General features: G+C 39.5%; 1 protein-coding gene across 2 annotated transcripts in view; it reads left to right on the top strand.

Moving 5' to 3' along the window:
- Window positions 1–27,796, top strand: part of npy2rl (neuropeptide Y receptor Y2, like) — a 53,697-nt gene that overhangs the window by 14,087 nt on the left and 11,814 nt on the right. The window contains exons 2-3 of one of the 2 annotated variants that reach the window (XM_032584048.1): window positions 13,407–13,648; window positions 13,779–13,911. In XM_032584048.1, coding sequence (XP_032439939.1) covers window positions 13,460–13,648; window positions 13,779–13,911 — 322 coding nt within the window. In that variant the 5' untranslated portion in view covers window positions 13,407–13,459. Of the gene's footprint in view, window positions 1–13,403; window positions 13,649–13,778; window positions 13,912–27,796 lie in introns of both variants that reach the window. The other variant, XM_032584047.1, reaches the window with a different exon arrangement.

Raw genomic sequence — 27,796 nt, 5'->3', positions numbered from 1 at the left:
GATACTTTAAGACTTTTACTCAAGTAACATTTCAGTCAGTGACTTCGACTTTTACCAAAGTCGTATTTTGGAGAGGTACTTGTACTTTTACTTGACTCTGAGATTTCAGTACTTTATACAACACTGGAAATAACAGCAATAAAATGAGTCCAACTCATCCAGGAAGTCCGTCAGAACGAATCCCAGAGGAAAAATGACTGTCCACCAAGAGATGTCTTAAAAATGATGACTTTTGTGAAAATATTCTGTCGACTGATGAGAGAGTTTTTTTTTTGAAGGAGTGGATCTTGTTAAATCTGGTTGAGAACTGAAGGCAGGAAAATACCAGATCTGGTTTATCTGACAGATTTGGTTCTGATATTTCCATTTTCTATAGTTTTATTAAATGTTAGATTGGTTTTCTGTTTATAAAAATGCAAAGCTGAAGCATAAAATGCACGAGTAGAAAAAAACCCTAAAATCTGAGCACTGAAATAATGAAAAATTAAATGTTTTATTATAAGAAGCGTTTCCACAGATCAGCAGAACATTTTAGAGATAAATGAAAACATTTTGCTCCTAAACTGAACACATTCAGGCCTCAAACATCCACAAAACTCTCAGCACCTCCAGATAATCCTGCCAACAGCATCCGTGTTCTGGCCGCCATCTTTGTGAGGTCACTGTCATCAGTCCATGATGAAAAATGGTTCAGATAATTCACTAACATGAGAATAAACCACCATTTTTAAAAAAAGTATTTATTTTTTTAGGAAAAGCATCCATTTACTAAATGTCTGGAACTTCAAGCTGTGCCAATAAAATGTAAAAGAAAAACCGGAGTCATTTACTCAGTGGCATTAAAATGTCAGCGATCATTTCTCCTCCTGCAGCTGTTTTCTGACATTTGAATAAATTTGGCATTTGAAATCACAGATCCTGAGAAGCAGACACCATCTGGAGCGGGACGGGATCGCATCCAGAATCTTTTCTTAGTTTCACCTGCTTGTTTTTAATTGGCCGTTCATTTAGCAGAAACAGCAGGAGGCGCAGCTGCTCCTGTTGGGCAGAACGATTATCGATCGATCGATCATTCCTTCTGGTGTTTCTGTCGGATTGGTCTTTGTTTTCATTTCCTCTGACTTTGTGTTCAGTCGTCATCCTGAAAGGAACCAAAGTTATTTTTTAAAAGCCTTTCTCTTAAAGAAGCCATGGAGGACTCTGTGAGCAGGACTGTGATGCGTTTTGGAGCCGTTGTGGAATCCAGAGGCCATTTCCAGTCCTGTGTAACTGGTTCCCAGTACGACCCTCCAACCCGTCTCTGGGCTTTGGAGGAAACTCGGATGTTTTGTTGCCACAGAGACGCTTCATCTGGTCATCGAGGTTTTTGAAGCCATTTGACGCCTGGAAGCATGAAAAGTTCAAACCAAATATTGACAATTTTTACTCTCAGACATCAGACTGAACTTAAATGTTTTTTAAATATATGATTTTTGTTATTTTTTTTAAAACCTATCTTTAATTTTTTAAAGCGATTATTTTTTATAATTTTTCTAAAGATATAATTTCCTTTTTTTTAAACCACCAATTTTATCATTATTGTTTTATTTTTTAAGGCTACTATTTTTATCATTTATCAATTTTTTTTTTTATTAAAAAAAAAAGGATAATTGGCACTAGCCCAGGGCGGCATGTTTTGGGCTCCACAAATTTAAAAAAAAAGAAAAAAAAAGCATAACTTTGTATATTATAACTTTATTATATACTTTACAGTATTAAATCAATATGCACACACAATGCGATATGTTTTAAATTTTTGTTGAATTTTCATCAAGATAAAAAAAAAACACTTAAGTATTTTAAATATGACCTGGTAGCCCTGTTTTTGACTCCACAGTTTCTTGGCTTCTGGTGAGACATCGAACAGAACCGACCCAGGAATTGTTACTAAAACAAACATTTCTTTTCCATTTATGATATTTTAATAAAATGTGCTGGTCAGTCTTCTAGCTGCTTCCTCTGGTCCGTTTGGAGGAATGTTGAGTCGTCGGTTGGATGTTTTAAACCTGCATCTGTTGTTACCTTCTGATGCGGTTAGGGGACCAAAACGGGCCCCACAACAGACCCAGACTGACCCTTTTCCTCCATCATGACCTAATTTGACACTTTGCTCATAAATTTTTTAACTCCAACATGTTGTGCTGCTATCATTTCCTTCGCTGTTTGAATTTCCAGCTCTTCGTGCAGAGCGTTGGTTCCTCCGGACTAATCTGAGCTGAAGTGGATCTGTGGCCCCTGGTCCGGCGGCTCTGAATGATGCACACTGATGCGATTTCATTAAATCCTCCTAATGAGCCGCTCTCAGAGGGGATCGGTCCCGTTTCGCTGCTGCAGCTGTGATTACGCTCAGACCGCAGAGGCAGAGCAGGCTGCAGACGATGATCATCCGTCCTCCTTTGCTTTTTGTCTCGGGGCCCCTCCCGGTCGGTCCCGCTCAGATATTTCTCCCAGAGAGGTTTAACAGATTTAACAGGAGCTGACCTCTGTGCTTCTGGATTCTGCGTTCGTTCAGCGGTCGATGCTGATGGTGAGACTTCCTGCGTGAGAGCAGCGCGGGGCCGCGGGTCTGCTGTCGCCTCCGTCTGACTCTTTTGTCCTTGATCCAGCGTCTGACGGTGCTGCGATGGTGGAGGACGGCGCCGCTGGACGCCATTATCGTTTCAGGAAACGATAGCAGATCTGACCTTCCATGTTTACATTCATCCACACGAAGTGCTGAGCTTCATACTGACATACAGGAGAATTAATGGAGAACCTGGAGAACGGTTTGTTAGGAAAGGTGGATCAACAGGTGTGCAAACATGAAATCCACCAGTCTCAAAGTGTGGCCCCGGGGCCATTTGTGGCCCTCAGACTGATTTTGTGCAGCCGTCACTTTGTAATCAGGGTAAAAATGGTTACCAACATAATTTCCTTACTCAGGAAAATGTGATGGAGGAACTTTTTGTTTGGAAAATGTCTCATTGTTTTCTTTTTCTTCTTTTTTAGTAATTTTTGAACTTGAAACATCAAGTAGTAATTTTTACTACTTTAGTTTTCAACTCAGCAGTAAGAGATTTTTAGTTATTGTTTTGTCTGTTTCTTTGTATGAAGTAAAGAATATGTATTTCTTTAAACAATCAAGTCGGAAGTGCATGGACCAACCAGCTATTGCCACTGACGACATTTATTATTATTATTTATTATTATTGGCTTTATAGACTTAGAAGGTTTGGTTTTATAACTGATGTACAGTAGAGAGAAAATGTCGAGATTTAATGACAAATGGGTAGAAAAATATATCTGAAATATATATAATATTGGTAAATATTGACTATAGCAATAATATGGATATTGAATATCAATATTGGACCAAATTTTCATATCGGTGCGACTTGAGTTCAAAGGTCAAAGTCTTTTTGACTCAAACCCCAGAGAATTGGGGCGGAGGGCGAATCCCAAGAGACTAATTAGAGACGGAGTTTGGGAAATGTGAAAACTAAGTAAATAAATGAAAAAACTGACTTTCTGTAAGAGACAAAGACATCTCAGTTTCCAAAATAGTTGACATAATAACTATGGCATGACTCAGGGTGTTTTCACAACACTGTTTTTCTAAGATGAAGAGCAGATTTACATGGAAGGTGTAAACAAAATTATTATCTTTTATTGTAGCTTCATCACAGAGACGGAAAAAAACCCAATCAATTATAATTGATCTGATAAAACCCTGCAGATTAACTTTTTAAAAAATACCAAGAATTAAAAACCAACACAAACCAAACAACAGGTTCTTAATTACAGGAGAAAATAATCCAAACGAACACAAACAAAACAAAATGTTCTCAAAACACAAAACTCATCATGACACCCAGAATAGTTTGGCATGAAGGAACAAAAACAAACACAACAGTTCCTGAGTCATTTCACAGCTTTGTACCTTCAGATTGGTGTAAATTTTAATGAAAGTTGAGTTTTCAGTGGAAAATCCTCTCAGCAGCTTGTTGTTGTTGTTGTTGTTGTTTGGCTGATAGGACTGATGTTCGGTGGCCCGTCTCAAATCACGTTACTGCATCATTACCACTCCACAGGAGTCCCTCTGCTCTGGGATCATCGCTGGATGATTCTGGGCTCCAAACATTCTGCGTTAAATAACCGCTTCTCATATTCATCAGCCAACATGTCTGGAGAACGAGAGTCAAACTGGGTCAACTGGGAATTAGCTCCACCATTGATTAGAATCCAAGTGAACCTTTTGGACTGGGCCAACCAGGCTCTCATTAGGACAATCGATTATCCCGATTCAGAGTTAGCGCCGGAATGAGCCGCTGTAGTTTGGTTTGAAGTTAGAAGAGCGATGACTGGGAGGCAAATGTACTTTGACTTCTATTTATTTTGCTGCGTAAATAGAAGAGAAGATATTTTCTAGAACTTATTTTTCCTTTTGGTGCCTAAAAGAACTTGGACTGAACTTGGTAAGAATTTTTTTAGTTTTCTGCTTCGTCTTGTTACAGAAAAACATGAACTTAAAGTTGCTGTCGTCATAAAATATCTTTAGGGATATTTTTACTGATTTTGAAAAGGAATCATTTGTCAGTTTTTTTTAATTGAAGAATCTTTTTGCTAAATTATTTATGATGGTTTTCCTGTGAATTAAAGGTAAATAATGATGATAAATTCCTAGTTGCAGCCCTGCATGTTTATAGCTCACATATACAATGCAGTTAAATGTTATTTAACATTTCGGTGTAAATAAAGTGCATGTTGAGTTTGTTGAAACCAACCTTTGATGGAAATTGTTGTGACTGTTTTCAGAAGTTAAAGTTTGGACTGAATCTTGTTGAAATCATTTCCTTCCTTCCTGTTTGTCTGTTTTTATTCAGTCAGTGGAGATGAAATGTGTAATGAGGCTTTTCTGCCCCTCTTTAATTGGCTTATTAGCAGTGACTCCATACTTCATCCAGTGGTAATTATGCTCATAAGTCTCTGCCGGTTTTATTTTCAGGAGCTGAAAAAGTTCATTAATGTATTTTGGTTCATTGATTTTTCCCAAACTACCAACAGAAAGCTCAGAGTTTTACTCAGAAAGGTTTCAAAGTGAAACGATTTGGAATCTGCCAGCAGCATGAAAAGAACGACTTTTTTGTAGAATTTGTTTCATGTTCAGTCTGTTTCCAGTCCCCACACAGGATCTCATGAGGTCAAGGTCTGACCTCTGACCTTTGATTCTGCTGAGGATGTCCCTCATCTTAATTTTTAGCTTTTTGTTATCAGTTTGTTTGTTTCCAGGGATCCCAGCTCTGCTTCAGTTTTAATTTTAATGTGAACTTCCTGGTGGATTTTCTGATGCCCCTGATACAGCAAAACATTCCCAAAGCATGACACCTCCACCTCCATGCTTTGTACTAGAATGCTGTTTGGTTTTGCCAAACATTTCCTCTGTTCTGGTCCAGATAATTCAGTTTTTGACTCATCTGCCCAGAAGAATCATCTTTTAACCTCTTTCTAGTTCAAGCATCTTGTTCTTTGGATCCACTGTCAGATTTCGGTGAGTCCTGTGAGAACATTTTAGGATTTGGATTCTTCCTTCAGCATCTTGCAGGCGAGTAAAAACGAGCTGCAAACACATGAATGATTCAAACTCCAAAACAAAACAAAACAAAAAACATCACATCTTTTACAACAGCAGCGTATTAATAATCTTTCCTACTCCAGACTCCCCCTGGTGGTCTGGAGGTCTTCCATTTTGTGGAGCCAGTTTGCAGTTTTTATATTTGCTGTTTTACTGTTTGTGGCATTTTCCCTTTTGCTTTTATTTCCATTTGCATTTTTTCTGCAGATTCTTTTGTTGCTTTTGTGTTTTTTGTGTTTGGAGTTTCCAACATTCATGTGTCATTTACTGTGTTTTTATCTGTCAGCCACTGCAATTAAATATGAGAGGATATAATTTCATCCCATCTTGCACCATCCTACAGTGTGTAAGGAAATGGTTGTTCCCTCTGAGGATTTATTTTGACTCAATTTTTCTTCTTTCTTTCTAATCGACACGCTGATTGTCGTTTTAACTTACATTTTTTTCCTATTATTTGGGTGAAAATTAATAAAAAAATTCATGTTTTCCATGCTTACAGTAATGTAGAACAGAGTCAAAGCCTAAATAGAAAGCAGGATTTACTGAAGCTGATTTAAGTTTTTTTTGTGGACGTTTTGTTCTGAGCTGTAAAAACCGGAGCGATTGTTGGAGCCTCTTTTTTCCATGCAGAATCCAAATCATTTCGTCTGCAGAACCGGGTGCAGACTGCTTGGCTCTGAATCGCTACATGGTCCTCGTCATGATGAGTCACTATGAGTTCATCTCTTCGGTTTGACCCCGTAAAGCTCGAGAGAAGAAATAACCGTCCGCAGCAAATCTGCCCGGATCCACCATCTGCTGAGTGTCTGTGGAGCCACTAGAGTAAAACTAATGAAACCGACCGTCTGTTTGCTTTGCGAGAATTAGAAAAAGTGCATATTGGTTTCAGGAGATAACTTGAAATGTGAAATTTGAGTCAAAGTCAACAAGTGTACAAGGTGTGAGGAGAGGATTAGCAGGAGAAAACCATTAAGAGGATTTGTTCTGGAGGAAACTTTAAGGTGAGAAGAGACGGAGCCGCGGTTAAGCGAAGTCACATTAGTTTGTATTAAAGACTTTTATCCAGAGGAAACATTAGCAGCCGCGGTTCTGGTTTGAGGGATTATGTTTGCAGCCTGTAGCTCCAGCGCTGACTCTCAAAAAGAGGCTTAAAACTCACCAGGCTTTTGTTGGGAAATGAATCCTCTGAAGTTAGAAACTGTTTCTTCTTTCTGTGCAGACTTTGTTCCTGCAGCAGCTTTCCTTCTGAATGGATAAAATGTCATTTCCTGTTATCACTGAAGACTCAGGAGCTCAGAATGACAATGAATTAGTTTAAGCAGAGGAATCCATGGCCTCACTTTACACCCTTTATTATTTTTTTATTCCTTCTCTTCAGTCCAACAGTTAAAATGGAAACTTGGATCAAAAGCCAGAAAATCCTCCTATAATCACATAACTCAATAGATGAACTTAAACCATGTTGTTTACACAATAAAACAACTAATTTATGTTCAAAACGAGACTCAGGAGGAGATACAACAAATTATCTTATACACTTTACCTCTACATTTTGGTGTTAAAATGTAAGAAAATTAAACTTCTTCACACAAGTTTAAGTTTCAAAGTGAAAAGAAAAACTAAAATGAGTTTTCATATTAGACCAGAAGTTGGGTTTTTACTCACCTGAATGTTTTTTAAATTAGTTTTAATCTCAGTTTGAAATTGAACTGTAAAAAGTTGATTTTTTTTGTCTGAAAAGAATGTAATTTATAAAGTATATTATATTATCTGAGCAGCTGTTTGTCCCAAATGTGCTTTTGAATTAAAGTTCCTGAACATTTTTGATTTTATTAGCTATGAAATTAAAGTGGATACAGAAACTTTGATAATAAATGAGAAATAATTTCTGCTTCACCTCACATTTTTATTAGATTTTCCTTATTTTGGTGATTGACAATCGGCCGTTACTTTCATGTGAAGTGAATCTTTTCTGCTGATCTTTTCCAGCAGTTTTATCTCCACCGTTTGATCTGCCGGGTTTTTGTTGCTATATTTAATGACTTTTCAGACCCGTCTTTGACCTTTTTTTAAAAGCAACTAGTGACAAATCTCACACATTGTTTCACAGATATTGTTAAATGTTTTTCAATGAAATAAAATTGGGATATTGAAGCTGCATTGTGACATATAAAACAAATCTATCTTTTTAACAGACCAATTATCGGCCAGAAAACTGCGATCACTTCACTCCTTGTTTTTTTTCTTCTATTTTTAATAAATTTTGTTTATCTGTAAGAATGTCACCCTAAAACAAAGAGACTCATGTTCATCTGCATCAAACTCAGATTTGCTCCACAAAATCACTCAGAGGCCCTGAAATGACCTTTGACCTTTGAAAACACCTGCTTTAAAACTTTGATGCGTCTTAAGAAAACAGATTTGTGCATCACTGCTGGATTTCTAATAGAAAATAATGAAGGCTAACACTTTCATTTATGGATTTCCTATTTGATTGGTCGTCAGAAACTGGAAAAAAATAGAATTTTGAAGACAAAACAGCCTGAAGTAAATCCACTTTAAATGTTTTCTGCTTTAACAAGGTCAAAATAATTCATACTGTGACGCCACAAAGCAGTGAAACTCTTTTATTCTGAGCCGTAGGAATGTCAGGTTGACTTCAACCCCCCCGCCTCTCTGGGGACTGCACTCATCAGTCCTGCAACAGACAGACAGACTCAAGTGTTCAGTGCAGGAGGCTGAGCTGCAGCTGGTTTGATACTCCGCTGCACTCAGAGGGTTTGTAAGAACGAGACAAAGAAGTGGAACATGGAGCTCAAACATCAGTCTGTGATTCTGCTCCCTCGTGTCGATGCAGCTTTAATGTCTGCAGCAGAAAAAAAACAGATGATTCCTGAAAGAAGCGACTCAGGAGGCCAAGCTGCCACCGAACCGAAGCGTCAGCCTGAGTTTGGGTCAAACTGGGAGAACTGGGCTCTTCTGGTTCTACTGATGGCTCATATTTTTAGAGCAGAGTGGAGAAAATATCTGACTCTTAACAGTAAACAGACGGTTTGAACATGAAGAGAAAAGCTGAAGGTCTGACAGCTGCTTAGTGTCGCCTCTTTAAAGCTCAAAGTTTCTGCATCTAATTACAGGTTTTATTCTCACACCTGAATGACTGATTCACATTTTTACAAACTTTGATTCATTATTGGATAATCTAAACATCCAGTAGCAGCATAATGAGGCTTACTGGGACTGATTTTACATCATCATGTTGAAGTGATGATTAAAAATAATCATAAAAGACTATTGATTACTTTTATTTTTCCTAACTGTATAGCTACATAGAGCAGCATTTATAGACCCATAAATACTTTTTAATACTTTTTTTAAATCATGTCATTACAGTGCAGAAAATAGAAAAAAAAAAACAGTTCAGTGAGTTTTTTTAACATTAACTGAAATTTATTGTGACAATAATAAATCAAATTTCTTATCAAGACAATAAATTGTTGATATGATCAATAATAATCTAATAAGAATATTAACCATGAGAATAAACCTTTCTAACAGATAAAAATCAACTAAAAACCCAGTTATTGCACCAGACCGGAGGGTTTTAATTCTATTTAAACTCAAATATCTTGAACTCACTTTGGATGAGAGCAAACAGATTTACATGATAGAAATCCAGCCAATAAACCTGCAGGATGTTTGTGATGTCATCACTTCGACCTCTGGAGGTTTACGACACCTCTGTGAATTTATGCCTGAGGCGTCGAGCAGAAGGCGGTTTAACAAAGAGGCCTTTAAAATATCATTTCCTGTATTAAATTATGTTTTTATCTATGTTGTAATTAATTGAAATAAAAACCCAGTTATTGAAAACCCAGTAAAAACCTGAGAAGGAGCCTGAAGATGACGCCTTGTGTAGGAGCATATTTTTATTTTTCTCTGTTTCTATTTAAAGAGCTGTGAGACCTTTTATGAGGTGAGCCTGTAAAAATGTCTTTGGTGCTTTTTGTGGTGATTTGGGCGCCGCCACTGATCAATCAATCAATCAATCAATCAATCAATCACACTGATCCCGAGCTGAACGCCCTCGGACAACTTGCTCAGTGAAGCGGCTCGATGGGAGGGTTTAATCCCACGTGGGTTCTGACAGCGCGGCCGCATTCATTTTAATGATGCCCTGCATGTGTGTGTGGGGGCGTGTGTGTGTGGGTGTGTGTGTGGGGGCGTGTGTGTGTGTGTGAAGGTCTTATCTGGCCTACATTGCGCAGCAGCCAGTCAGACAGGTCCCATCTGTACGTGTAGCGATTGTTAAAAGCTTCCCAGCTGGTCAGCTGGTCCCACCTGTAACCTGCAGATTAACTTTCAGTCTCTGTTTGAGGCTAAAGAGGTGAGTTAGTTTTACACACCGACACGTTCAGCACCAACATTTACATGTAGCACTAAAGGCGTTGAGGTGCCACTTCACAAAGACTGACAAACTTTAATTTAGTAAAAAATATTCCACACTGGACCTGGAAGACATTTAAAATATCCAAAATAATAAAACAAAAACAATAAATATAAGAGAAATAAAAACCATACACAACTGAAACCATAAATAAAATGGATTGTGACGTCGCTGTCAACAAACTTGCCCTTCAAAAATTATGAATAATCAGGAGGGAAATTATGTGATTAATTGATTAATTGATTAATGCGACAGGTTTACTTTAGAGCAGAATTTGTCAGGATGTGAAAACTTTGTGTTTTATTCTTAACATTTGGTTGGATCAGCATTTAAATGACTTGGATCAATGATTTTATATTTCTAACTTCTATAAACAGTTTGCAGACATTTTGACATGAACTGGTGCAACAGAATCAGGTTTGTAGGCCATTTTTTTACATTTTAGCTCCGCCCACAAACGTTCTGTCAGACTGAGGTCAAGACAAATCGAAAACTTTGACTTCCTTAAACTGTTTTCTGCCCAACTTGTTGTCCGTTTCCAGATTGATGGAGGGCAGTTGCTCCTTACAGTCTTAGCAGATGTATTCCTGTCTTTCCGTCTTTGAGAAATCCAGATCTGCTTTTGTCACTTGGCTGCTACTTTTCCTCTTAAATCCTCTTAGATCCTCACTTTGAGCCGTAATGACAGATACACAGGAGTCTCTCTTTTTCCTCCATGATTCATTGGAAGTTAATCTTCAGCTGCAGATTCACTTTTTAACGGTTTCTGTGTTTGCTGAGTAATACGCCAAATCTTTGAGGTAACTTTCCCTCTGCCCACAGGCTGTTCGTCAGTAGAAGCTTATTTAACGCCTAGTTTGTGTTTTCTTTGTAGATATTAGCAGCCTGGGGCCGCGGAGAGCTGCCCAGTATGGCCGCCATCTGCTGTCGCTCTGCCTCATCGAGTCTCAGAGATCCGCTGAGGCGCCTCAGGGTGGCATTAAACTGGAGAGTTTAAAGCCAGTTCCCAGCGTTCAGTCACTTAAAGAAGACGTGTAACGGTACTCAGTGCTGCAGGACGCACAGAGAGAGGATGCAGCTCCGCTTTTCAATATCAGACTGATCGATCAATAACCGACCGACTTCACCAGAAGAAAACTGAATGCTGTTTTCTCCAAAGCATTGACTTTGTTGCCCTTAAGCTAATTTGGAGTGAATTTGGCTTCGCGTCATTGTCTTTGTAGCTGATGTATTTCTCATGAAGCTTTGAGGAAAAATTCACATTTTGCTTGTTTCTGCTTCCGTTAAAATCTCTACTGCTCCTAAAAACAACCCAAGCGCTTAAAAAATAAAAACACCCAGCCGGTTTTTGACAATAAGTTTATATTTTCTGGGGTCTTGAAAATGAAACGTCTCAAATCAGCAGGCACTCCCCTGTTGCCTAGCAACCCCAGCTGAGCACATCATCACCTAGCAACCCCAGCTGAGCACATCGTCACCTAGCAACCCAAGCTGAGCTCCAGCACATTTGATCAGCTGGTTTTACAATTGTATTCTCTGTACAATGGCTGCTGGAAAAGACAAAGTGTGTTGTTGTTGGCTTACCATCCAGAAACCACTTTCTGCATTCTGGTTGGTTGTGCAGGAGGCTCCACTTCCGCTTTTCAAAATGTACAGTTGTATATTTGTGGTTTCCAGCCATTTTCATGTGCGAGTGTAAGCGTTGAATTGGGGGCGTGGCCAGCAGAAGCTGATTTGGATTTAAAGTGACAGAGGCCCTAAATCAGCTTATCCCAGAATAATGAAGTTTTATGTTTCAAAGAAAAATCACAAACGGCTGAACTTTATTCTGAAGCTTCAGTTCAATAATCCCTCAGTTTGATTCGGCAGTAACAGATTATTGACTGAAATGTCAGACCAGTTCTATTGCTGGTTTTTAAAGATGAAACCCATTTCTTTTTTATTTATTTCCAATGCACGTGAACAAAAAAACAGGTCAAGTCTACCTGTTCTGTTCTTAATCCGTTGACCTAGAAAGCAACATGGAATATCAGATTATGGCTCACACGACCCCATCAGATAATCTGGGAACTGGAAGTGTAGATGAGACGGAGAAGCTGACATTCACTCTAATTTAGGATTTCTCGTTTTCATCACTGAAATTAAACGTCCTGCTCTGCTGACCGAGAGGAACAACCTGCACATAATCTGATCAGATTAGTGATAATCCATAACCATCCGACTAATTTCTAGCGAAGAGCTATCCATGGCAATAAAGACACAGTAAAAAACAGAGTGGATGCCGCTACATTATTTTTCTACCAAACTTTCTCCTTCCACTCACCTTTCTATATTTTTCACAAAATTCACATTTTGTGAGACACAAATTTGGATTTTTATTAAAAATTCAAATTGACAATATTTAATTCTGTGTCTGATCAGTTTATATAATACAAATATTTCACATCCTGGAATGAGTTATAAACAAAAAATTGAACTTTTTAAAATGAAATTCATTTTTTTGAGCCATACTTGTACCGTACTCATTTTTTAATATATTCCTCACACACCAACTACCGTGTTGAAACACTCCACCAGCATGAAGCAGTTATGCCCAGTTATACTAAAACTTGCTATTTTGCATACTAAAAACCTACATTTATGTTGATCATACATGTTTTTCCCAGAGTAACAGTCTGTTTACCTGTAATTGTACATGAATTGATTCATGCAGGCAGTGATGGATTAAAGCTGGAGGTCAGTTACTGCTGGATTAAACCAGCTGAATCATTTTAGAAAAAAATTCAAAAAAATTATGGAAATTATTCGTAGGATTAGGGTAGTAAAAAGCGGGAGTGTAAAAGGAAATTTAAAGAAAAAATCAAACATATTTTCAGTTTGTTTGTTTAAATAAGTTAATAAGAGGACAAATTAATGTAATAAAAAATAAAGTGCAGTGATGTTTTACTAGCGATCCGTCGTGTGAACCGGTTGGTAATTTAGTGGAGTATTTAATCCAGGAAGAGGCTCCTGTCACTCAGTCACCTGATTCGGCCGTCATTAATTATGATCCACTTCAGACCAGAATCATCTGCATGCAGATGATTCTGTTTTGTGGTTTTCCTCTTCAATAAGCATCAGCAGCTACTGAGTTTTTTTCATAACAATAGCCACAAATACAGCCGAGCTGAACACATTTCCCCAAGTGCCTCTTGAAACCCCAGAGAGCATCCTTCATCAGTAATGACCCTGATCAGAGCCTGGGCCGTAAACAGAACCGTTTACCCGTCATTTATCTTCTTCTTCTTCTTCTTCTCCTCCGTCCAGCAGGCGCAGCGAGCTGCAGTGAAATGGAGCTGCTGGCCGGACGCGTGTGACCGGACATGGAGGCTTTGGGTGAAGTCAACGCCACGCAGGAGGAGCTCCACTTCCTGCCCCCGCCTGACGGCGACCCCAACAACCTCGGTTACCATGACTACCCCCCAAACATCGGCATCCTCCCCCCGGTTCTGCCAGCCGGATTCGAGGGAGTGAATTTTCCAGAAGACCCCATCCGACTGCTGAGCGTTCAGGTGCGGGTCGCGTTTCTATTCCCAGAACATCCTCCGTCTTTAATTGGAGCAAAGAAAAGGTTAAAGGTTACATTTCGCTTCACATTAGCGTGAAAACGTCTGACAGCTGTTTGCTTTGGTTTGTTTGAAGGTGGTGTTGATCTTGGCCTACAGCACCATCATTGGGCTGGGGGTTCTGGGTAACTCGCTGGTCATCTACGTCATCTATCGCTTCAAGACACTGCGGACCGTCACCAACTTCTTCATCGCTAATTTGGCCGTTGGTATGTTTAGACACACACACAGCTCAGCGCTAAATTAGCTGCTTGTCAGTCATTGTTTAAACACTTCCATGTGTTTTATTTCCATCTGGACGTAAACATGACAGAAATATATCAGGAAATCTGACAGGAAGTGCAGACAGGAGCTCAGTTAATGCACCAATAACAGCAGAATGGGGTTTTTAGGAACGGAGCGTCTCTTAACGTCTGTTTTTATTGGGTTTGACGTAATAGGTCATGACATGCAACTGTGTTAGCATCACAGTTAGTAGCTCGTTAAGGTCATGTTTGGTTTAGAGGAATAATTTAGTTGTTTATGCAATGATGATGGACAGCAGTCAGATTGGTAAATAATCTGCATGAGGAAGCTAACAGCTAATAAACTTACAAATGTGAACAACCTGCCAATCATGGCAAGCTCTAGTATGAGAGCTTGTATTTCTTATAAATAAGGGCAAAATCAAAACTTTGACTTGAAAGTTTCTGTTCAAGATTTGAAGATTTTCTTTGATCATTTCTGTGTTTCCTCCCTCTGAAAGGAAGAGTTGAAGTAAATCCCATCAGAAGTGGGTTTTCATGTTGCATGCCTGGGATTGCATGTTAAATTTTCTGTTTGTGGAGATTCTTTCATTTCCTCCTGGGACTAAAGGTCCCCATGTTCATTAATTAAACATATATATGTAGTGAGATGGCTTTAAAGGAAACTGATGTAAGTGTGTGTAAAATGCTCTGAGCTAATCTAAAACATGTAGGACTTGATTAAGTCGTGGTTTGGTGACAGAAATCTAAATGAATGTTCGCTCTGTTGTGTTTGAAAGAATGAAACCTTTGAGCCGTTTGACTGACTGATCTGCTGATTTGAAATAAAACTGTCAGCAGCGATGAACCAGATTTCTGCTCTGTTGGTGATGAAGGTATTAAAACAATTGAAGATGAGTTTTACTGAAGGCAAATTTGACTTATTTTGTTAACCAGAAACACAAATGATGGGAGACGTGGAAAAAGATCTTTCACTTGCATAAGCCCCACTTTTCTGTTTTTGTTTGATCAAACAAACCTGATTGCTTATTTTTAATGAGTCACGTTCATTTTTAATCTGAACAAAAAAACAAAACAAACGTCAGACAAAGATAAAAAGTGACTCACTGTGGTCTTTAAAATGATAATCAGATGCATTTTAAAATAAGTCATATATTTCAGCGTTTTATCATGGATTAACATTAATATCTGCCTACATGCATCAGGACTCTAATGCTTACACATATGGTGACGTTTTATGACATTTACTTTCCCTTTGGGATAAATAAAGTATTCATGAATTTGAATTTTATCGTTTGCTGTTTCTAAATCTTTTAATATGCAGATTTCTGTCGGTTGAGGTTTCTTGAATGCGGCTCGGGGAACGGGACGCCGCTGGTCCGCTGACTCCTGCTGGCAGGAGAAGGCAGATGGGCATTACCACTAAAACACAGTCTTTGTATTGATTATAATTGCGGTTCGTTTCTCGCTTTGAACTTCAAAGTCGGATCATAATGGCATCAGATCAAATGTGATTAAAGAAAAAAACGCCAAACAAGTGAAGCAGGAGCTGACAAAAGGCGACAGAAATGTGTGTTTAATAGGTTTTCTGCCAAGAAACAGAACCGTCCAGCTGCATTCATTCTCTGTGCCATCTGGACCCTTAGAGGTTAAACCAACAGAAAATGTTTTTTATACGGTAAATATGATTAAAAACAACTCCATTAGAGGTGTAACAATACACCAGAGTGTTGGTTGGGTACATGGGCTTAGATTCAAATACGATGCAGGAAATTTCAAGTAATTTGATCTGATTTTCAAATTTAAGAGGTAATACAGAAGCACAAAGCGTCATTATTACAGAAGCTGGCTGCGCACTGAGCGCTCAATCTGAGCAAATTAACAGAGAGCTGAGAGGAGGGAAGAACTGCTACAGAAAAACCTCATAATTGAGTGATGCTGATTTAATTTTCCAGGAGGGCTTGGTACTGGACCGCACTACTAAACGTAACTGAAGCTGGTTCACTGACCGCTCTGTTACTGTGGCTGATTGGTCAGAAAACTGGCCTGACCAGAACTTATAGACAACATACGGAGATGAGAGAGCAATGCAGATTGCCTGAAGGTTGCCGTAAAAGCAACCTGGGCTTTCATTACCATTCACCAGTCTTTGAAGGGATCCAGGATTAGTTGAACATGTTGGCCTAAATATGTTATAATTTTCCTATCAACTAAAAATTTGCTGTTTGTGATGCGCCAAAACTCATAATTACTTAAAAAAAAAAATTATAATTTGTTATATCTTCCACCCATGGAGGTCAGCACTTTTAAACCTACTGGGTTTTAGTCCATTCTGTACTGGAATATACAGAGTAAACACAGGAAAGCTAACTTTACCTCAGTAGTTGTCTCATATTGCGTTTGACTGGTGTAATTTTAGATACTGCCACACTGTGTCACTGTTGGCTGTAATTAAAAACATAAAACAGTGAGGTGAATCTGGATCATTTCCCAAATGAAAGAAAGAAGAGCGCAACACAACGTCCAAAGAACCTACATTTGTGCCCTCAGCATTTCTCTCCAGAAGACTTTGTCATTTATACGAGCAAAACTGACAAAAGGCTCTAACAGGTGATCATTACCTTAACGAGCTAAAAATAAATGCCATGCTGACAGTTTTTATCCACAAAGCCCCTAAACCCGCTGCCGCCAGAGTGCTGGAAGCTCTTTAAATGCTAACGGAGCTCTGTGGCAGTACGACCGGTGGCACTACTGCTGCCCCGTTTACCTCGTTACAATGTTTCTGATTAATCCATGAGAATGGCACTAAAATGACATGACGGAGTCAGAAGAGGCCAATAAACCAAGACAATGATATAAGTTACTTGGGTCTCAGAGGCAATTATTAGAGTTTCAGTCTCATTGTTCACATGCAAGTAGTTTTCACAGAGCCACTGTTTGTATGTTTGATACATTTTATCAGGAACAACAACTTTAAATATTCAGTTTTTCTAAAATTTGAGAAGAGCTGAATGTCATCAGCATAGAGGTGAAAAGACACATCAGAAAAAGTCCCTGATTATTTGGTCAAAGGGGAAAAGACTGAGCCCTGTGGTACACCACATGTCAGGCTGTTATCTCACTTCTTTGTCATTTTCTTCCTTTGCTTCCCGAGTCAGCTGATGCCTCCTTCCCTCTTTTGTAATTACTAATAATTGATGCTTTTAGTCGCTCCAAGGTTTTAGAGAAGAATAGTTAATATTGTGTTTAGTAGAGAAATTACTTAGTAAGTAATCGTAATTAGTTGTGTAACTATTTCATTTTAATCAAAGTGCCTTTAAATTCAAAGTGATCAGCCTACGCTGCCTACAGCCAGCTCCGAATCCGTGAAAGGGCAGAGAAGTGAAGTCACCACTGAATCTTCAGGCTGAAAACCTTTAAATATTCAGAAAACGCCACCAGAACCTCAGAGCTGCAAACACTTTCCCAGTCATCTGCTTCAGCACATGGCGGGCGATCTCACCTCCACTTTATTCATCTGAGTGTGAACAGGCGTGATTCACACATCCCACACCTCTACATCTGATGCTCGCATGTACCCGCCTAATCAACCCAATTTAAAGTCTCTAGAGTCTAAAGACCCAAATATTTAGGTGACACAAGGATCGTCTGTAGTCTGACTCATCTGAAGACAATTCAAAAGTGTTTTTGAACAATAAACATGACGGCAGTTTATAAAATTAGATTTTGGAGGTGAAACAAATTGATTAAAACCTGACAAACTAAATCCCAGTACTCTGTAATTAGCGCCTAAACAATAAAAACTGTAAGACAAAAAGCATAAATATGCACCAGGAGCTCGTTAATGTAGTACAGATGATGAGTTGTAATGAGGTGCAGAGTAATGCTTTGGTATGTGAGCTTTTAATCTGGAAGATTAATTATTAATTGCTAACGATGTGATTAGAAATAAGAAAAACTGCAGGAGATAAATCAGTAGAACCGACCTCCAACAGAGTAGGAAGGAACAGCAACAAGTTTCTAAATGTTCAAAGTTAAAAGGATTCATTCCACGTCTTCGTGCAACACAAAGATCAACTAAGATTGTTTCAACCAGGAGAAATCAGATGATCTTTTCACCAAACTTGAGGGAAACAAAAAGAAAGCAGGCGACCGGATTGTTGCGGCTCGACTGGCCGCCTGCCGGCCGGCCGGCTCCTAACGAACCGCAGAAACAAATAATCACATGAAGCTGTCGTTGTTTTCCCAGTGTGAGAGTTTACCTGTGTGTGTGTGAAATGAACGACCTCGAGTGTGTGTTGTTCTGAGACATGCTAAGAAAATGAGATGCAAAGCAAACCTCACTGCTGGCTGTAATAAATGAAAACAGAGACGATAGTTTGTTCTGAGAAACGTCTGGTTGCCAGAATATCGCATCAAACTCCTTTTTCACATACTTTTGTGTTTTTAAACTCTTTTTCAGATGTTACGGTAAATGTTATCCCTTTTTGAAGATTCTTAAAGTTTTAAATATTCTGATTTCATTATTTTTACTTCTTCATGTGGCGCTGAAGCGTGCTGCTAAAGCATTTAGTGGTGGGTTGTGTTTTGATCCTGTTCTTTGTTCACTGATGCTTTTAGGTGGAATAGTGAACACACTCCACACATGAATGGTCTCAGGATGCTTTCAGGGCAGCTCTCACCTTTTCTTCTCATTATCAGGATCTCTTAAGATGCTTCATCTCAGAAAATAAACATACTCAGTTCTCTGCAGCCCAGTCCGTGTACATCTTCCTCAGGGACGACTGTTGTTTCTTTTTGTCTGTAAGGAAAGTGTTTTCCTCTTTGTTTTCTGTCCTGACGTCGGACCGTTATCCCTGCTGTCCACGCAGAAACTCTTTGACCTGCTGACCTTTTTATCTTTATTGGTGGCTCCCAAACCTTTAGCTGAACTTTGTGTTCTTGATAATTCAGTTACTGTTTGGTTGGGTTTTTCTCTGACTTGCAGCAGGATTCTTGCCTTTTTGATGCAAAGTGACATTGACAGTATGTGTTTTCTTGAAGGAAACTACAGTCGACAGAAGAAAGATTTCAGGAACCAGCTCTGTTCTGATTTGTGTGATATGAACTGCTGATCAACACCAATCTAAAGATCAGATCGCTGAAATGATGCCAGCAAGCCACTTTGTGTTTTGGTTTTAGTTTTCACTGCTTTTCGTTTAAAATTGCCTTTTGTCTGATCGGATGCCACAAGGGACATATTCTCCCTCGGTTCTCCTTCCAGTGAGATTTACCTGCAAAACCCAAAAAGGGAATCAGGACGGATCCTGAGTTTTAACGAGGGGGGGCAGACATTCGCTCTCTTCCCCCAGATTAAAACACAAAATCTTACCAACTATGTTTTGTTTAGTTTCTAGTTCAAATATCTTAGTACACTTGAAATAAGATAAAACTAACAAGTAACTTTTCAGCAGGATTTATGAAAAAGAAACATTACTCCATATTGTAAGTGCAGAAAAAGAACATCTTCAATTCATTGGACTTGTTTCCTTAGATACTTTACATTCAGTTAATGCAAAAAAACAGTTTGATGGACATAAATGATGGTAAAATCAATTCCAAAGAGACACATGCTCAAAATGTGCCATATCTGGGCATTTAGTTGAATTTATTGATGATCATATTTTATTGGGCGCAACATTAGTACTTCATGATCAAAGTCAAGTATCATTACTGAAGATAAAACCCAAGGAAGCCATAATCTTACCTCCTTTGACTGTCATCTGTTTCCTGTAAGTATTAGAGGATGTTGTTGGTGCACTTGGTTCATCCCTGAGGTGTTGGAGCTTTTCTCTCCCCTCAGTGATTCATAGGTCAGATTAAGGTTGGTCAGCAAAGAAAACCTGCCTCTGTGAATTACCAGCTGGTGTGAAAAATGTTTTCACCGTATCAAATGTTTTTGTCATCATCATCTTCGTCTTTGTGCCAGCCGTGTTTGTATGTTGTAAGTTCCTGCAGCAGACTCGTCGCTGGATTCACAGGTTGGCAGCTTCTGCCTGAAGGGCCAACTTGTTTTTCGCCTTCACTTTGTTCACGTTTCCTCCTGCGCTTTGTCTGATTCATGTGGCATTTCCTCACAGATGTTTAATTTCACACCAATCCCCAACCTGCATCTGTTGACAAAAGGTGTCTGAGTCGGTTCATCCGAGGGTCAAAGCACAAACTCAGGATTATTCCACGTCCAAGTTGTCAAATTAAGAAACTCTTTTTGTTTATTGTGCGTTTTCTGGCCAAGTGGGATTTATGCCACTTTATTCAAAATAGACGGATCCAAGATAACTACAAACAACTCAGCAAGGCAATGACCCATTTACAGTTTGGGTTTAATCCGTTTCTGCACAGACTGCATGAAAGCTGCAAGGCAAGGATTCTCTAAAGAGGAACTTAATCCATGTCCTGTTCATAACTCAGCATATTTGGGAGGATTCTGGGTTTTACAAAAAGCCTCTGGACTTATCTACATTGTGGTCATCTGGGGACAAAAGCTGCCATTTTTGGAAGGTGTGCATCTCCATTCATGTGGCCTAAGTCAGACCAAAGTGCCTGTAAGTCCTCTGTAGTGGCGACATGCCTTGTTGCCTGATTTCCTGCGGGGCTCTCAGCCGCCGGTGGACTGCTGCTTCAGATTTGACCCCCAGCTGAGGTTTGATGGTTAGGTCAGGGCTGTCGAACTCATTTTCATTGTATTTCATTTCTTAAAGGGCCGGTTGTGCCCGAATATATTGATAAAAACCAATTAAGCAGTTAAAATATCAATGAACAGCTGTTCAGTTTTATGATTGTTTTAGTGGGCTTTGCAATCAAAATTGCAGATTTTTTGGTGCCAATTTAGAAATGTTTGTAAGGAATTTTTATATTTGTGCTAATGTATGATGTTAACTGTGACTTTTTATTACTTGCCGTATCAATTATGGACTAAGGCTGCAGCAGCAGTCACTTAAACTCAGTATTTTTTAACAGTTTTGAGAAAAATTTGCAGTAAAATCAGAAAAAAATGTGGAGATTTTTTGACTTTGTGTGAATTTTTCAGATTTGTGAAAAACTGATCTGGAGTCTAGAGGGCCACATAACGAGCTATGACCGGCCAAATTTATAGTTTTATGGACGTTTGTTCCAGATTTGTGGAGCATAGAAGCTGGATGCTGCTTCTCCATGTTTGGTTCTGGTTCTGGGGATGCAGAGCAGAACCAGAACCAGAACCTGAGAGGTCTGCAGGTCCAGCAGCAGCAGACCTTTAAGCCATTCGGTGATTTCTAAGCTAACAGCAGGATTTTAAAGTCTATTCTCTCAGTGAAGGACTGTAGAGCTGGGTGGTGTAGAACCGGGTGGTGTCTCTATCCTCCTGGTTCTGGTCAGAACTCCAGCAGCAGCGTTCTGGACCGTTGGGTTGTCAATCAGACCTGTGAAGATGCTGCTTCAGGAATCAAAGCCACTAAAGAGAAACTAAAGCCTGGATGAGTTTCTCTGATCGGAGACTTTAGTCCTCTGGTCCTGGAAATGTTCTGCAGCTGGGAGAAGGCCGTCCTGAAGGTTCAGGTCAGAGGTCATCAGGTCAGGTTCTGCTGGTATCTAAAGAAGAGAGGTGAGGGTGAAACGGATCACCTCAGGGAAGCAGAAACAACCAATCAACATGTTGGCACTAAACTGACTAAAAGCCAAACGGGTATCGAACAGGTAATGTAGGTTTTCTGTTCCCACGGTGTGAATGTCAGATGAACTCACCCCAACCTGTCTGTGTAACCATGGAAACGTTCAGTAGCGTTTCACCACTTCACCTGATCCTGAGGGGAATGTTACATCGCCTCGTATGTTTGACATTTATTTAGTCTTTATGCAGCTGAAATCTCCCTGTGTTTGTTAAACTTCTTCCTCTTGTGTCTCCACATGATGTTTTAGGTCACATTCCAGCTGAATTGCAGAAAACTGTAATGTGACTTTAAACATTGTTGCTTCCAGCTGCTTTAAACCGAGACATGAGTCGAATGGCTCGCCATGTTCGGTTTGCGTCTCAGTCCCCGCTGTCCCGTCCCGCTGTCCCGTCCCGCTGTCCCGTCCCGCTGTCCCGTCCCGCTGTCCCGTCCCGCTGCCCCGTCCCGCTGTCCCGTCCCGCTGTCCCGTCCCGCTGTCCCGTCCTACTGTCCCGTCCCGCTGCGTAACGCAGCTTCTTCCCGTTTGAAGTCTTTCTCCCATGTCTGCGCCGAGCGGGCTGCTCTCTCTCCCCGTCAGAGTCGTCTCAGGACACCAGAATGGCATCTTTTCTGGTCGAATGAACAAACCGTAATGGAGAAGAAGTGGCAGACGGCCATTTTGTACTTTTTCAGCACTTCTTGCATAATGAGAAAAGGCAACAATACTGCTGAGAGGCACACAATGTAAACGAGGCCGTGAGCCTTTTGTGCCAGACAGGCCCAGTTTCAGAGGAGAACCATCCCAGAAGTGGGACTGAAGCGAACCACCCAGGGTTGAGTTTGAAATGGAAATTAGACCAGTGAGAGGCTGTCAAATGAACCTGAATAAATGATGCCATTTTATCTGGTATCACAGGCTGAAACAACCGACACGTTTTCATTTTTCTTCTGAGAACTGAATAGGAAGGAGGAAAAAGGAGACGTTTGAAAAGCAGCAGGAAGGAAGAGAGAAATATGACTCAGTGAAAGTCCATAACTGCTTTATAGACTGGAATAATCTGAAACTCTACACTGGAGGTCCACAGAAAACAGTTAATGTAGCAGAGATCATTCGTCCGTCCAAGGCCTGTTTTTGTAAAAAGACTGAAAACTCTGGAAATGTGAGTTTGAAACGACGTGTAGGAGCTGGAAACGCTGCTGACCGCTGAGTCTGCAGGAGAATCAACTTGTTTCATAACCTGTGAAAATCTGCAAAGATGCACGTTTGAAAAGTTTAACTTGAAACTTAAATAATACAATCCACAGATTTTAATATTTTTGTTTATTTATGTAGCGTATATTTAGCACCCAGATAAATAAGGCAGATGAATCAATTCAGTTTGTTTCTGATGATTCATTCATTCAGACTCAATCTGCTTTTCCTTAAAACAAGGATCAACTTCTGGAGTAAATTTATTCAGTCCAGCATTTGGCATTTATAACAAATCGTAAGAATGATGGAGGATAAACTAGACTTCTTCGGGTTTAGTTTCAGGTAGATGAGACGCCATTAAAGAGAAACTAGCTCTTCCTGTGTCGCCTGCTGGGACTTTGATTTGAGTCCTGCTTGTATGTTTGAGTTTTTTTTGTTTATTTGGTGGCAGGTTGGTTTCCTTTTGAAATGCTGCCGTTTGATGTTGCTGGTTCTGTTTTGGAGATTTCAGCTCTCACAGCCCCAAATATTCATCTGATTTGTTTGTTTAGCTGCAGCTTCTGGAGAAATTGACATGAAAAGATTCCCTTCCTGCCGTCCTCTGTGGAAGTAAACACGCTGTTAAAGGAGCTTTTTGTCAGGCAGACACACAACTTGATTTGTTGTTGCTACTAAAAGTTTCTGGAGGTTCAGGATGAAGCAACTTCAGCTCCTTCAGATCTCCTTTTATTTGAGAGTCTCGTTTTTTCTTTTCTGCTGAAGGTTTAATAAGGAACATGAAACAGAGAGAAAAATAGAGAAAAGTTCATGACTTTAAACATCAGAAGTTCAGGAAGATTTCTGTCATGCCTTATGAAGCCTGGGAAGCAGAGCAGATGCTTGGCAGAGAGTTGATGCTTCATTTTCTTTAAATCAATAAAAGTTTTGCATTTCAAATAGATATCTGCTGCTACTTCCTCCTACACTATAATGTTCACTGCCTGACACTTTGATCATTACATACATTTATTGTGACATTATTTGAATAATAATGTCACAATATTTATTTCCATCTGATGTTGCATTAATTTGTGCTGGATTGTTACTCCTGCTGTAGTTTTTGGTGACTCCTGGGAAGGTTAAATGTTTTCTTTATTTGTAGATAAAGGCTCTCAGTGTTGGGCTTCGTGATTTTTTACATTTTATTTTATGAAGTAGAACCAAAACATGATACATGTGTGATATGTTTTCACATGGGATCAGGTTAGTTTGGATCTCCTTATTTCTTTAAAAACGTTTTTTCCTGATACAATTGATTTAGTTTGAAACATACAAAAAAAGCAAAACCAGAAAATACATTTCAATTGCTAGATATAAACCTAAAATGTATTTCTTCAATAAGGTGTTTGTGTTATTAGGCTGTTTTTTCCTCCTCTTCCTGGTTTGTCTTTTCTGATTTCTTCATTTCTCTCTTCGCCCCGAGGCGCCACATTAGAAACAGAAGAAGCCAAACTGCAGCCGACTCGGTGCAGAGCTTCGGTTCTGGTCTAATCCGCCCCGACAGAACGCGCTTATTGAAAACTTAGTCATCTAAAGTCCTTGGGTTCTGCAGGGTTTGACCCCGACCCGCCTTGTGGAGAAGCGGTTTCACTGGACCTTCTGACCCGTTAATGTCTCGTCAGAGGAAAGGTTCAGCTGTTAACTGAAATTCAACCTGATGAGAGTCTGAACTGAGTCCTGATGCTGTGAATCTGTAACGTCTTCAGAAAGATCTATTTTTATTTGTACCTTTAAATGCTGAATTTACTAAAGACCAGACTTCATTTGTTTTCAGTTTACAGTAAAATGTTGCACATAGTTGACAGAATGACAAGATGCATTTTTCTCATGTTCTGCACATCAATTCCTCTCTGCTCTGGTTTATTATCTCTGTTTTGCCAAATGCATTTTAAATCAAATGTTTGCTTACACTGCATAAGAAGATACACAAGCTTTTTTTCTTATTACCTGACTAAAACATATTCTGCCCTTGTCTGCTAGGGTCATAAAAATGCTTATTATTTTTTTGTCAGATTTATTCCATGTATTCATTTGATCATTTATTATTTGGAAATTTAATTGACTTTTACCATTTTTTCTTAAATTCTGGAGTTTCATCTCGTTATTTGAAACTTCCTCTTGGATTGTGACTCAGTTTCAATGTCTTTTGTATCTTTCGTCTCAATTTTGGTTACGTAATTACATAGATTGTAACGCATTAATAATTTAAAACAATTCTTTTTTTTTTACATACAAAGGTTCCAACCCAAACTTGTGTATTTGTATTTTTCATAAGCCCATAAGAAACCCATAAAAACAGCGATGGACGATGAAGCAGGTTAATTTTTGCTTCAGAAATGGATCTGATGTTTGAAAAACTACTGATTTTCACGTTGTGCTGACAGGAGTTAACCAATTAGTGAAGCTATTAGAGCCTGAAATCGCATCTCAGTGCTAAACGTGTAGCAGCACACAGACGTCCACAAATTAAAAAACTTCTCATGAACGAAACTCTGTAGAGCTGAAGGAATGAAAAGCACTTTGCACCAATCTGGTGGTTTAATAATCTAAAAACAGACAAATGAAACAACTTCTGTGCTGCTTTCAGATTTAAAATGGTTATTTTTTTTGCTGATTATATGACTTTCAATTAAAATGTGATCAATTGCAATGAATTAATTACAGATCCTGCAATTAAGTCCATTACTACAAAGTCCAGTCTCACTGTATCCAATACTGGACGAAGACATGGAGACAAATGGACAGGATGGACTTCAGGACTAATGTTGACTCAGACACTCGGACCAGTCTCTGTCTCAGCTGCTGTCCCCATAGCAACACTGATTTAGACTCAAATGAGTTTTTGTCTTGTTCGCTTTTGTCTTCCAGCTAATCTTTTTGCTTCCCAGTATTGGGATTATTGTAAAACATATCCAAGAGGATTACCTTCATGGCTTAAAAAAATAACAAGAACAGCATCTAGGCTGGACTGGGTTTCACTCAGTTACAGGAACTAAAGTCTAAAGTTGACATCCTGTCCTGGTCTGATTGTTGGTTTGGCTGGAGATGATGTTTGGCTTCCTGGTGGCTGCAGAGGTCATGTGACCTGCTGTCTGTGGGCAAATCTCTGGGCAGATGGCGTCACGGTTCCCCAAGCTGAGTTGGGCTGGACTCTGAGGCTCGGTTCTGCCTCTGCACGTCCTCAGCTGACTCAACAATAATCTCTGGATCGTGACATAAGAGCAGGCCTGAAGGAGCGTCATGATAAATAAAGATCAGGGGGAAAATAATTCAGGATTTAAAAGCACAACAGACAAATTAAACCTGATGGAGAATTAAACCACATCAGCTTAAAGGATTTGGCTGTTTGAAAATAATGTGGAGCTGCTTTTTGTGGGTCCATTTCACTTATATTCCTGTACAAACATTTAAAGTTATGCTGTGACATACTGTATTCGCATTAAAATGAGAAATGTTGCATCATCCGACTCACAGCTGCCTTTCTGCAGCTTCTTTCTCTTCATGGAGGCTCATAAATCTTTAATGAGTTTCTATTTATCTAAAAGACGATTTCGCGTCTCGGATATAAACCCTTGAAAAAAATAATTTGTTTGGTTTGTTGAGCTGTGTTGGCCTCCTCCTCCGTCTCGTTGTTAGCAGGATGGATGCAGTTTGCGTAACGTTCAGAGCAATCATCCCCGACCAGCCGAAACGATCAGAGTGATTAATTATCCGCCATGAAGGGAAAGATGCAAATCCCAGAGAGGTCTGGTGGAGGATTGATGCTCAGCAACTTCTGCTGCTCATTCAGAAAACATTAACTGGAGGAGGATGACAGACGTTCCTAATGACAGCAAGATGAGCTACTTCAAAGCAGAATATCTGATTATACTTTGTAAACTATTTAGATATGCATTTTTATCTGATCCTTCCCAAATCAGACAGAATTAGACTAATGGTTGTGTTTGTCCATTGAGCTTTGCTCGGCTAGTTGCAGCAAGCAGGAGAGATCAGATCCATGAAGGCAGAAGTCCCAGTCAAAGGCTAATAAAGATATTTTGAGACTATTTGAAATCAAACATCCTGTAAAACATATTTTTTGTCCAGACCTCAGTAAGCATCCTAAAAGTTAAACTTCATGAAAGAGAAACATTCTGAACCAGAAACGCTGCTGATTGGAAGGGTTAAAGGTGAAAGTAATATCTGAAGGATGTTTCATGAACAATTAAACCCAAACTCAGCATATCAGAGAAAACGGCTCAGACTTTCCAGCACGGCAGTGGAGGGTTGATGATCTGGGCGCCTTGCAGTCACTCAGTTCAACCTCATGTATACGAGTTTTCTCCTGCTTCAGTTTTACTTCTAAAACGGCTCACCTGAAAATGACCGGTCACCAACAGTGGAGATGTTTGGCTAAGAGGCAGACCGATAAATCTGAGGGAATGAATGTGACTGAGCTGCTTTTCTGCTGCTCTCATGGTTTCATCAGACTGCAGCTGTGATGTTGGCTCTGATTTGTGTTTGATGGCTGACAGTTATTCTCTCTGGTTTTGGATGCTGTGGAGCTGGAAGAATTTTTCCTCTTACATTTTTACTTTTGGACGGTTGTTGTGATGTGTAACCGTGGCAACAGGTTGTTGTTTTTACAACTGGGAGCAGCTAATTAGGTTCTCAACAGCTCAGATAAAACCCAAACTACAGCCCTGGATCTCAGAGGAGTTAAAACGAGGCTTCAGCAGGAGAAAAGAACGTTTCTCCTGCTCCAGCGTCTCTCTGCCAGGTTTTCCAGCCTTTTGACCAGGAGGAGATTTAAAGAGGAGCTGCAAAAGCAAATGAGGTGGATTAGCAGAGCTTGAGAACAAATGATGGTGGCATCCAGGAGTATTGTCTCTGCTGCCTGGATATTGAGCTGTTAACATGTTAACAGAGACTGTCATGCAGCAAGTCTTCAGTCAGAGGTTCCTTCAGATTC

The sequence above is a fragment of the Xiphophorus hellerii genome, chromosome 14, assembly GCF_003331165.1.
Source record: "Xiphophorus hellerii strain 12219 chromosome 14, Xiphophorus_hellerii-4.1, whole genome shotgun sequence".
Taxonomy (NCBI): Eukaryota; Metazoa; Chordata; class Actinopteri; order Cyprinodontiformes; family Poeciliidae; genus Xiphophorus; species Xiphophorus hellerii.
Note: the sequence above shows the minus strand (reverse complement) of the source record. Positions and strands in the feature narration are given on the sequence as shown.